This window comes from Physcomitrium patens, chromosome 17 (genome assembly GCF_059467195.1).
Source record: "Physcomitrium patens ecotype Gransden chromosome 17, ASM5946719v1, whole genome shotgun sequence".
Taxonomy (NCBI): domain Eukaryota; kingdom Viridiplantae; phylum Streptophyta; class Bryopsida; order Funariales; family Funariaceae; genus Physcomitrium; species Physcomitrium patens.
In genome coordinates this window covers 2,220,965-2,233,491 of record NC_143426.1, presented here as the reverse complement: position 1 = coordinate 2,233,491, position 12,527 = coordinate 2,220,965, and the positions used below count along the sequence as shown (strand labels likewise).

The 12,527-nt window shown below is 40.8% G+C and overlaps 1 protein-coding gene across 8 annotated transcripts; it reads right to left on the bottom strand.

Moving 5' to 3' along the window:
• Window positions 1-870: 870 nt before the first annotated feature.
• LOC112294102 (uncharacterized) lies at window positions 871-12,293 on the bottom strand. Of its 8 annotated transcripts, none has more exons than XM_024544268.3 (20): window positions 12,191-12,293; window positions 10,017-11,566; window positions 9,316-9,630; window positions 8,720-9,028; window positions 8,158-8,556; window positions 7,272-7,932; window positions 7,013-7,077; window positions 6,706-6,807; window positions 6,282-6,427; window positions 6,058-6,113; window positions 5,168-5,829; window positions 4,803-5,002; window positions 4,314-4,647; window positions 3,524-3,793; window positions 3,246-3,355; window positions 2,965-3,119; window positions 2,564-2,748; window positions 1,954-2,448; window positions 1,527-1,762; window positions 871-1,242 (listed from the first exon to the last, which is right to left on the bottom strand). In XM_024544268.3, exons 2-19 carry the CDS (start codon window positions 11,436-11,438, stop codon window positions 1,586-1,588), a joined length of 6,063 nt encoding a protein of 2,020 aa, XP_024400036.1. In that variant the 5' UTR covers window positions 11,439-11,566; window positions 12,191-12,293; the 3' UTR covers window positions 871-1,242; window positions 1,527-1,585. The 8 variants fall into 8 exon arrangements, with proteins under 8 accessions (XP_024400036.1, XP_024400033.1, XP_073396316.1 ...); XM_024544265.3 differs by having other exon boundaries at window positions 12,088-12,226; XM_073540215.2 differs by having other exon boundaries at window positions 2,564-2,646; window positions 12,088-12,226.
• Window positions 12,294-12,527: the final 234 nt, after the last annotated feature.

Sequence of the window (12,527 nt, the reverse complement as noted above, 5' to 3'; positions counted from 1 at the left end):
ATTTGCACCACTTTACAAATGTATATCAAAACATTTGTTTATTCTTTATTATATCAAAGGCTTAAATTATCAAATAAATTGGTTAACTTTGAAATTACATTTTTTTTTTTTTTTTTTTTTTTTTGCAACCATCTTTTTAAGTTCTCTTGTTAATAAAAATAAATTTGATGCCATTTTTTTTTTTTTTTTTCAAATCCTTTGCAAGTATTAAAATATATCTATAACTTTATTTTCAACCAATAGGAGAAAAAAAAAATACACACATATATATATATATATAACTTCCATCTAAATCTAAATTGGTATGTCTTTGTCCTTATAATAATATTTAAAAGAGTTGACAAGATTATAATTAAGTAATAATTTTTAATAACTTTGTTATTGTAATAATTTAAAGAACTTTAAATGATGGTTTTGTGAATTACTCACATAGCCAATGTAATTGAACATCTTTCTTAAGAAAAAGCTGCAATATTTGTTAAAAAACACTCTATATACTTTTTTAAAACAAACAACTTATTTTTTTGCATATCTTAATATATGAATTGTTTTTGAATATATAGATAATTATATTAATACCCATTTATCTAACTTTGATGAAAATAGATATACCAAAGCTATAAAGGAAAATATGGATTTTTTTCTTAAAAGTAATAAATGACACTAATCAAATCCAAATGAAACAAGTTAATGTAAATATTGCTTTGATAAAAAAAAATTGCTTATATTGCCACAGTATTTGGCATGTCTTTGTGGTTGTGATTTTAGCCAAATTATATTAAAACAAACAAACAAACAAAAACACTTTTGCTCACATTTCAAGCTAAATTAGAAAAAATATATTGTAGAGTTCTAAGAAGAATTACTAGCTTGAGCAAAAAATAACTAATATTCCTTGATTTTTTCAAGGGCAAACGCCTTCTACTTTTACACAATCAAAAGTGCTTTGAGCAAAGGTGAAAAACAATGTACATGTGATGTGTCCCAAATTAGCTCCGTTCGGCTAAAGAAGGATCTAGGAGTCCGAATTCGGACTAAATATTGCACAATGCTAAATTGGCCCCTCCTGCACATTTGGTCAAGAATCCAGAGATTTGCAAGTATAATGCAGTAGAGGGCTTATTATTTGCCAGCACGGCATTCAGCTTCTCTAAGGCCGGGGGCGTAGTGAGGTAGTGAAGGCCATCAGAATACTCATTTGGAGGAATTAGCGCCTTCCAGGTACAAAAGAATATTGAGACTCTGCGTCAAAACTTGTCAGAATCGTAAACAGTACGTAAGTGACGCATAATTCTACTGAGAAATATTTTATTTTGAGATATCTTCAAGAAAATATTAGAAGAAATGGAAGCGGAACTAATAGGTACTGTGTTGACTCAAAAAAGTCAACGTTGGGACACCAGGAGTTTCAACAAGATGAATTCCAGAGAGTTTCGCCCTAGAATTCATCTACCCCGGCCAAGGACAATTCACATCTTACACTGACAGCATGAATTCAGAGATTGAAGCATGTGAACTTGATTTACCTGATGCGTCATGAAGAACACTGTCATCTACTCGTCAAACCCATTTCCCGTTTACTACATCATCTCCGCAGATTAATCAGGCTTTTCGGAGCATGCCTGTTTCGTAATGCACCACCGTTCTCAGGAACTGAGGCCCTACGAGAACGAATTTTTGGAGGCGGTGCCAGGCGGAGTTGTAGTGAAGGTCCCAAATCTGACAGTTGCTTTCCCTGTTGGAGCTGCTTCAGCACAGCCAACTGTGGTAAACCAAGAAAGTCAGTGTCCTGATCTACACGTAGGCACATAAGGTTGGCTTCTAAATTTCTTATGCTGGGTCCCTGTACCAAGCACGTCCAGTGTACATTGACAAAAATGAGAGATATGTGATTGAGCTGATAGATAGAAGTATCTTATATGAAATAAATAGAAGTGTTCAGATAGCCCATACCCGAGGGATCTCAGTAGCAGGGTGATAGCTCTTAATTGCTGTGTCTAGCAAATATGGAGCAACTCTGTCGGGAGTTGGAGTTGTGGAACTTCTACTTGCTTCATCTCTTCCTTTCCAGATAGCATTATTTGCATGATACGGTGAACTGCTTGATTTCACCTTTAGCGAACAAACTGGACATCCTGGAAGACTAGGGTCTTCTTTATGAGACCCATCATCAACTACGCAAAGAATGTGTGCAGCGTGTCCACAGAAGTAAATACTGAATGCATTTGAGCTACGTGAAGTAGTCGCTACTGCCATCACCCCTTTGGTAGATTCACCATGTGAATTCTCCGCAGTACTTCTTGTATGACCTTGCAGAGTGTCGTCTTCCAACCCAAGTCCACAAATGCAGCAGATGGAAGACAAAGCTGCATACCCATGGGCACAGCCTCGCCGAAGGGCATAGATGTTGTAGAAAGTGTCCTCTTCTGTAAGGTGCTTTGCAGTCCTCTGCACGTCCGTCAAATAAATTTGATTAGAAGTTGCGAACGAAACGTCAAGGACGTGCGAGGAACGTAGTGGACAGGATCCATGATGAGTATCAACATTGTATTAAATGACGTACCAGTATTGTCCGCTCATAGCCATACGCACTAAGCATATTCAATATTGTTGGACGAAAGTCTTGGAATGGGTGGCTCCCATGATCTGCTAGTATTTTCTCCATTATAACATGCAGTGGAATGTAACCCATCATACCATCTATGATATCTCCCATCAGCAACACTAGGACTTTTTTTAAAAACTTGCCTGGAGCACACAGTCAAACGAACTCACAAATCACTGCACAGCGACCTTTGCTGCCATGGTCAGCATAGCGAAGCGAGGATCTAACAATGTTTCAAATATGTCAACAAATGAAAGATTCAAAACAACTCCTAAAAGCAACTCAAAACTAATCAGCAACTTCAAATCTCGTATTGTGCATGTCATAATCATACCAAGTTCATGCATGAAAGATCTCACCTTTTGCCTGTTTTATGGCTAGCTTTCGCTGAGCTCTTGATTTTCCTCGTATTTGTATTCTTTCAGAATCTAAATATTCTTGATTTCTAAAATTTCTGTCAACTTCAAAACTAGTATTCACAGCATTTGATGCGACTTTGGATGGCTCCACAATGCTGCAAATTGAGCATCACAAATCTTAAGCTTGAGACTAATCAAAGCATGGAGTGAATCCTTGACAGAAAGAGAATACGACCTGCTACGCTTGCAATAACATGATGTGCAGAGAAATAAGACCATACCTGTCAAGAAGTCGAAACCAGAGCGTAATTGACTCCCGAGGTTCGAGCCGTTGAGTGTTCCGCTGACACAAGGCCACAGCAGCGGCAACTGCTGCTTTGACCGCTCCTACCTGTACATAATGTAAAGGAACCACAAATTTGCATCTCTTGAAGTTTAACATCATGGAGAAACATTGGGCACGAAATATTTTTACGAAAAGCTCCAGAAGAATAGAGAAATCACAATAATCGACATACAAGACATTGTATGCAAGCCAGTTTGAGTTATAAGAACGAACCTCTACAACACTCTGCTGATCCTTGTCAAAAGCCTGCACAGAGGTTCTTGATGAGGTGGAGACAAAAAGTTCCAAGCGATCTCTACATATTTCCACATCCTTAAGCACAAGATCCAGTGCACTTGCAACATCACCTACACGCTCCAATAAGAAGATTGCTGCATCTGTAATACCATACTCCTGACATAATTTGAGGCAGTGTTCCAACCGATAGTTTTCGTAGCTTTCCAAAAATTTAAGTACAGCGTGTGGTTCGAATTTGCATAACAGCTGCATGTACACAGAATTGTGAGAAAGCACGAGCAAGAACTTCTTGAAAACGAACCTTAAAAGTACAAGAATTAAATCAGGAGATTGTTCGTCTGAATCTGAACAAAACACCAATCCAAATCTAACCACAAAATTCTCATAAAACATGCACTCATGAAAAGCAAGTAAAATTGTTAGGAATTAGAACATGTCAGTAATTACTGCCATCGAGAATTTCAGAAATTATCTACTGATACATCAAAGACTAACAAATGAAAATATTAGCTGGAACGATCACCATATCATGATCAAACCTCTGGAGAAGATACGACCAGTGATGCAGAAGCGACGCAAAGATCGAGTTAAAAACTCAGATACTATAACGCCTGATCATATCCGACGTGACAAATCGGCTGCGATCAATCATCTACAAACTACAAAATTCACGGCGAAGGAAAAAAAAGAAAAAAAAAAAAGGAGTTTTTTACACGAATTTATTTAAATAAACCAGAGTTTAGCGCTACTTAAGTGTCGAACTTACCTCCACATAAAGTTCTGCCATATCGTCTGTAAAAACTATGGCAGATTGTTGCAACAAGTCTTTGATGTCCACGTTCGGATCCCACTGCGGACAGCAGTTCCCTCGTTTGAACCTGCTCGATGTAGAGTGCTGACGAGAGGGCAAGCGCCGCTGATGTTTACAATGTGACAGCACACCGGCACTATCCAATTCACCAGAAATATTACTTCCTGAACGAGCATTCATAATGCCCTTCAGATAGGCAAACAGGAGCTCCGGACGATGATCAAGCCTCTCAATGACTTGCTGGTTGTCGCTGCTCATATGCTTCAAAACGACTCCTAATGTGCCTTTGCTGATGAATGAACCACACCCAAGAGCATTACTACCAAATCATCACATAACTAAAGAGTCAAATAACTAAGACTCAGAAACTACAATTTCTTGTAGAGAATAAGCGTCGATTATAAAAATGACTTTAAAGTAGTAAACTAGGGACGAGTTTCTCACCTACTACGTTGTACAAGTTCTGATATGCGCAAGAGAACAGCTTTCTTAAATTTACTTAAGTCGGATTCTTGTAAACCTTTCTGGGGATCAAGCATATCCATGATATACAAAAATGGTTGTCCAATCTGATTCTCATCATTCAAGTAGTCATCCAGTGCTGCTTCATAGTTGCGACCACGTGTATGAAGCAACCCACTTACCTGCTCAAAAATCAAACTTATGATGCTTCAACCAACATTCTAGGTAACTAGAATGCAGTGAATGAAATCCAAAAGCAAATTTCTGAAAAAGAATATAGGTTGTGTTTCAGGCATTAGAGAAAAAACCAAAAGAATACAAATCGACCGCTACTTATCATAGCTCACCTGCCAGAAGTTGTTGGTTTGCGCTAGTTCGAGAGTACGAGACGGATCCAAATTTGAATCAGGAACAGCATTCAGAAGCCTCACCATCAAATCTTCATTGGCGAGTGCATCTCCTCTTCCATGAGTAGGTAGTGCTAAATACTCTAATATCATCATGAACGTTGCACTTGATACTACAGCATGTCTAGACGCCACAAATTGTGCCACAAAGTCCAGCAGATATCCAACACCTTCATTTGAAGGCCGAATCATTTGAGAGTCTTTAACATCTGTATCAACTCCCTTTGGAAATGCTCTGACTTTATGAGACACATTTAGAATCTCAACTAAAGCATTTACAGTCGCTTGTACATACCTCACTCCATCATGGATATCTTCAGAAGCTGAAAGAACTAAATCTTCATCATCAGCACTGGTAAGATAAGCAAAACCCTGCTTGCCAATACCTAAGGGGCCATGTTCAGGAAAGGCCAGCCTCAAGACTAGAAGGGTTGCCTGTATGTCAACCTGAAGCAGAAACCATAGTCGAGGGTATATCTTGACCTCTTCAGACTTGAAACCCGTCAAAGGTCTTCCTCTGATGGAACCTTCTTGATCAAGTAGAAATTGTAAAATTTCAGCTCGTAACCCTGGCAAACGCGTGGTTGGAAGAGAGCCATGGCCTGTGACGAAGAAAAGCATATTCACGTATGTGTTTACAATGCCACTACGGAATTAGATTCTGAAAATAGACAAATGCAAGGGAACCGTGATCGTAATCCTACTCATCCAAAACAGACGCGATGCACCCTACTTGATTGATTCATTACGCAATTGATACGTTCCAATTCACGAAAAATTGCTATAAAAGTTCATATTTCCAAACATACTCGTAAATTTGGTCTACTTACCAGGTGGAAAGGCAAGACCAATGAAGCAGTACTTCAAGTACACCAACAGCTTATACCTGTTAAAATTCAAGTATATGGTCAATCACATAGGAGTTCCCGAGGAGAGATATAGCATCAACTGCTTAAGACCAACATGCATATCCAAAAAAAAAGAAAGTAAGACATATTAGACAGGACTCAATACAACAAATACAATGAGAGAGAAACGTTGAGTAGAAACAAACCCGACAAGTTGAGTCTGAGAGGAGTTGGAGGCCTGATCTGCAACTATCAAAAGTTCCTCCAATGGAGACCTGAAGTCATCCAAGCCCCTATTGAACAGATAAATAAGTGCACTGTATAAACCATGCTCTCTACATAATCTCACCACCTGCCACGACACAAACCAGAAGAGACAAAATGGAATCAGAACTCAAGGACGAATTATCAAACATGTGAGAGTAAGTCGAGAAGCTGGTACATTATTCAACAAGTTTAAAGGATGGGTTGTCATAATTATTTCAACCACCCAAATTCAACAGACTGTTCATCAATCGAGTGCCTTACTATCCGGACAGTTTGATAAAGAGCATCAGCATCACGTGAGACTATGTTACAGATTGATCGAATTGAAAAAGCATGAGTGAAGATGTAGGAGCAGCTTTTTGCCTGATTAAAATCTAAAGATCCAATATCCATATGCAGCACACATTGCTCCACTCTGTCCACCCACCCATGGTAACTGTAGTGTTCAACGAGTGCTTGCATGACCTGAGACATAAACAAGGTGCACAGTGACCAAGGTGAATACCCAAAAGTCAGCTACTTGTGAGCAGATACAAGAAAATTGAACACCAAAGTTTACTCTGTAACAGCTGCATGCCTAACAGCATTACGATTGTTCGCAAAATCTCTTGGAGCTCAGATACTGTACATCTGAAATTTCAAAAAGAGATAAAAAAAAAAACACACCTACCTCAGGAGCAAGACCACCTAGCATGTCCTTAAGGATATATGGCTCAAGGAGCTCCAAAAATATACCTTCATACCAATGCGGACAATTTCAGAGCTTTCTTCGAAAATTCATCGCACATCATACGCAGATCATTCAATTGTATAACATCCATGATATGACAACACCAGATTTTCAGTACAAAACCGACGCAACACAGCAACACGTCAACATCGAAGGGGAGAAATGAGACAATGATTGACACATAGAATTAAGGACAAACCTCTTTGTCCAACAGCCACAAACTTGCTGAAGACATTTTCAAACAAGACGTCCTGTTTACCAATGTGTACACAAAACTCAATGGCCACACCACCAACTCTTGCATATTGTTCTCGGGCATCCTGCAAATCTTGGCCCAAGCCCCCTGACCCTTGTCGATCAGCAGCTTGAGAAGCTGTCTCTGAGGAAGAATTCAGAGCAGGTAACGTAGCTGACCCATATGCTACCGACAAGTACGCAAAAGCCATGTCTATGTAAGCAGAAAGAAGCGCCAGTAATGTACTCATAATAGCCTCCCGCATTGCATCTAATCCTCTTGGAAGCCCGGTTACCCCTCTGGCTCGCCCATCATACAACTCCATTGCAATGTGGAATGCACCCATCCAATCGCCAGCATCTTCTAATGCTTTAATGCGCTCCCGCCAAGGCAGCAAACGAGCACGCCATAGCTGCTGCGGACCCATCAGATACAGAGCAGCTCCGCGGACAGATAGTGAGCTATGGTAAGCTTTCTCTGGATTACCAAGAGCATTCATAATATGACTGTGGTAGATAAGAGCCCCCATCCCTTCTTGATCTCCCCGTATAGACCCACGCTCCACTTCAATACCCTCCTTCGTAAACAAGCAGAGTTGGTCCTTAGCTGTCACAATGACCAGCATCTGCAACCACCCTTACGTTTCAAAATATACTCCAAACACATGGCAATGCAGAATTCTTTTTGTCGGACGAATACTTGAAGAGCTGACATTCAATCCAAATGACAGCTGACACCATTTCTAGAGTACAATGAGTCTAACCGGCAAACAAAAGACCTCGCCTCAGATGGCCTTGAAAATTCACTGAACATGAAAAATTGCTTTAAAAATGTAGTCGAGAACAAAAACCTGCTCCTCCAGCCAAGCTAGCCCAACAGCAGGACTATCGAGTTCCCATTCTCTCACTTTCCTTAGCTTTGACTGTGTTAATTGCCAAATGAACATCTTCGTGTCCCAACCCATGGCTAACATTGGTAAGTCGTCATCATCCACGACATCGTTAGCGGCGTCACCTTCATCCTTCTTCGCATCAGCACGGTCAGTGACAAATGCGGTCGCTGTGCTCCCATTCGATACGTTGGAGTCTGAGTTTCCACTACTAGAAACAAGGGAAGTCCCAAGCTTAGCACGAATGCGTCTCCATGCTGTATACGCAATAGCACCATCCCTGATTCCAGCTGGTCTACTCAACTTTGACATAACTTCTAAAGCTGGTTGGCGTACCTGCATGTCGGCAGCAAGGCGCACCTGAAATTCAAGTACAGGTCAGGACTGGTCAGATGCGTGTCTATCAAACGTGTATTTGTGAAACTTCCAAATCAAACGAAGTATCACACAGAAACCTTATTAAGAGAACGTCATCTTGACTGACCGTAAATTATTAACCATGCAAGAAAGCAAAGGAAGTTACCACAAGCACAGTGTGGTGCGTGACCAAGACAAACATCGGTCTTGGCCCATCATCAGCTGAAGTTGCTGAGGTTGTTGAAGTAGCTCCTCCATCATAGAGGAACTTCCGACCAACATCTATTGCACCAACACTACCCACCATTCCACCCATTACACTACCCATACCGCCCATTACACTTCCCAACGTCGGAGGACTGGAGATTCGGCTTTGATGAGAGGAGTTTACTCCATTCGAGACATGCAGACCTTCGTCAGGCAACAAAGGTGAAACAGATAAAACAGGACCAGTCTTGTCGCCCTCGAGGAGACACTATTCTTACACAAAACCAAGAGGAGCCGTCAGAACATATTTCAATGCACTTGAGTTCACTCACGCCTTAGTGCCACTGCAGTGGAACCAAGTAAATGATATGATATGTGCACAACAGTATTTTATAATAACAATTTCTACATTATAAAATTGAGATCATACACATTCAGAACTTTTTGAAAGATAAGCATGACGAGATTTCAAAAGTAAGGTAACAAACGTTTTAAAAGAATAAACATAATGGACGATAAAAATAAAAATAAAATAGCCATCATCAGAGCAAGCACCTGTGTTTCTACAGAAAAGCGGCGAATCAAAGGAACCATCTGTTGAGAAAAAGCATGCAACAGAAGTCTCCCTTTACAGTCCCCACTAATTACTCTTAGATTGCGAGCACCTGGGGCCTCCTGTCCTAAGAACAAAGTATGAACAATAGCCTCCGAGTGCTCAGTACTCATCATTTTGGACATTGATCTTCTAGAAACATCCCACAATCGTAGGGTTCCATTCGCATAGCCGACTAGCAAGAGATCCCCTTGATGGCTGAAACAAAGAGAACTAACAGGTTCTTTAGTTTCAATACCCCCTCCCAAGAAAAAAGCCTGCAAAGACGCACAATATTTAAAACAATATTTACACATTATTTAAGCCGTCACATTTAACTGGGAAAAAAACTTGTCTCCTATTTCGTTCACTTGAAACATGTCACTGTTGCGTTGAGCATGATACACGAACGTATTCACTACGTCCAGTGCTTTCAACATAAACAGTACTTCATTATGCAAAACAAAATCCAACACATTGCATGTTTATGCCGATTCAGAAATCAAGGAGCAACTCGAGCAGGAATGGTAAAAACTTAGAAATCAAGCTAACTTCAAGTTCTAATCAATTCTAAGACTCTGTGCGTAATTTTAAATAAAATAAATAAAATAAACAACTACAATGTCTTTCGACTTCAAAAAAAAAAAAAGAAGATCGGATGGACCTTTTGAGATTCCAACTCATCGGCACTGCGCGTGGCTGAATACTTGCTAGGAGTGACAAGAACAGCTCCTTTGGACAATCCGACAGCGATAAAATTTGCATGAACGGTCACGGCTTGTGGAAAACCATACTCCCTCCTCAGTTGAGGTGAGGCTAATGCATGAGAGAGAGTGCCATAGGTAGTTAGTTGCAAAAGATCAATTGCAGGCTTACATTTCTCGATGCCATCCAACCTCATTGGTTGAGCAGCTGCACCTTCCTTCCAATGTAAACCCGAGGAGGAGTTGCGCATCTCTAATTCTTCGGCCAACTGAAACGCTGTAGGTGATTGCCTTGTCTCCTCAATTTGGTCGTCTTTTTGTTCCAAGTTTGTTTCTAAAGCATCTACAGCTTCATCTGTGTCATCTGAGTTAAAATTGTCATTCGTGCTTATCAAGCCCGTATCCGAATCACTCAGCTCCTCCTCGGTGGAAATCTCGGAGCTAGCGTAGCTGTGATCTTCGTGACGATAGATGACATTTGAAGAAGTGTCAGCGACATTGTTGGGAAAAGAAATACCTGGATCACCTACAACCTCTGGCTCATCAAAAACCCTAAGGTTTTCAAGTTTTTCTGCAACCTCTGGTCCATCTGTAACAATACTTTCAATTTTTTCCACAACCCTTGGCTCGTCAAAAACTCTCGGAAGGTTGTCAGGTTTTTCCGCAATCTCTGGCCCATCTGTAATAAGACTTTCAATTCTTTCCACAACTGCTGGCTCATTAGAAACCGTAGGAAGGTTTTCAGGTTTTCCTGCAGCATCTGGCTCATCCGTAATAAGACTTTCAATTTCTCCCACAACTCCTGGCTCATCAATGACACGAATCCTAAATTTTGGCACAATACTAGCATCATCAACAACCCTAACTAGATTTTCATGTTCTGGAACACTGCGAGCTAATGCAAAATCTTCAGGCCCTGGGGTTGCATTCGCCGAATCCTTTAAAAGCCCATTAGTATCATCCGCTTTTTGCTCCGTAACGACGGATGGACTAACATGTATGATCTTTCCCTCACTAAACTCCGATTGCTGTCTAGACCTCTCCTCCTGGTCAATGTGGGAATCTCTATGAGATGAAATGGAGGTCTTTCGCGTAACCTGTCGGGACGCAGCAGCTGCAAAAGCTGCTCCTGGACGCAGCAATGGCAATGTAAGCGGCTGCGGCGATTGACGCGACCGTGGCAATGAAGGCAGCTGCGTCGATGGACGGGGCCGTGGCAATGGATGCGGCAGCAGCAATGGCTGAATCGGCATCTCAGGGGAATTTGCAAAACCAAAGTCAAATCCATCAGGCCAATGAACAGGAACCCTACTCCCATCGGCCACAACAGAGGCCTTTGCGGGCGATTGTGCGAGGGGCTTCTTCAGTCCATTCGACTCCATGTCGACGCCTTCCCCTTGTGTCACAAATCGAGATGCATTTAAGTGCCCACGCACATCTGCACAAAAATTCTGAGAAATCCCATCGCCGTTCGCTAAGTCTTCCGCTTATCCCACAAACTGCTTACTTCCTGTGAGAACAATAAAATTCAGAATGAAAATTTTATTCAAAGAACTCCACAAGAGACAGAAAAATATGAACAAGTTGATGAATCCTATGCAAAAGCTTTCAACAGGATCTTCCAGATATGATCACCCTTGACACGACCGCAGACATTCACCTATTAGGTTACAAACCTCTGCTATCTGACGGAAGCAAACGCGAATCTCTAAAATTGAAAAAAGATGTTGAACAATCCATCGCTGCTGGATACAACTCATTTTAAACAGAGAATCTACCCAAAATTAACTAGGATTAATACTTGTCGAAATTCTCAGAGTCCTTTCTTCCAAACAATAAGAATGAGATCTTCATCGTTAATGCCCAGAAAATTGCCCCATGCATTCTAAAACTAAGATGATCCTCCAGCAAACTAACCCTCAGCACAACCAAATCCGCACCATACTCAAATTCCGCTGCTAATTCAAGCAAAGGTAGTAAGGATTGAGGCGAACGAATCCACTGTATCATAGCAAGATGAACGCGTCTCACTAGTCTAAAAAATATTCGAGAAACTCCAAAGCTTATTCAGCGGTGTTGTGATTTCGTGGGAGTTGAATCGAGAAATGTGACACCGGAAGCGATCCAAGCCAACCTCGAGATGGAACGAAACTCCGAAAGCCGACCTTGGAGCACTGCAAGTGCAGAGACACGAACAGGAAAGCAGAGCTGTACGGCGAGGATGAACGTCTGGACTGGCCAAACCCCTCCCCTGCTTTTCTGTCCCCTCATTTCCCTGTGCCGTGTGAACAGAGATTTTCAGATTTTCATCAATGAGTTCTTAATGGTGCTAATAGAATTACTAAAGGTTTTAGAGGAAGAAGAAGAAAAAAAAAACAAACAAAAATATTGTAAATGTGTCTTACAAATAATCATACTACTTAAATAAAAAAAAAAAGTAAGTAGAAATAGTTTAGGTTGATAATATCTTT

Bases quoted from the DNA above. Each gene is read 5' to 3' on its own strand.
- LOC112294102 (XM_024544268.3), bottom strand. From the start codon at position 11,438: ATGGAGTCGAATGGACTGAAGAAGCCCCTCGCACAATCGCCCGCAAAG. The intron at 5,830-6,057 runs GTAAGTAGACCA...TCTTCGTCACAG, and splicing joins TGGTCTTGCCTTTCCACCTG to GCCATGGCTCTCTTCCAACC. The intron at 3,120-3,245 runs GTATGGTCTTAT...CTCAATTTGCAG, and splicing joins TGGTTTCGACTTCTTGACAG to CATTGTGGAGCCATCCAAAG.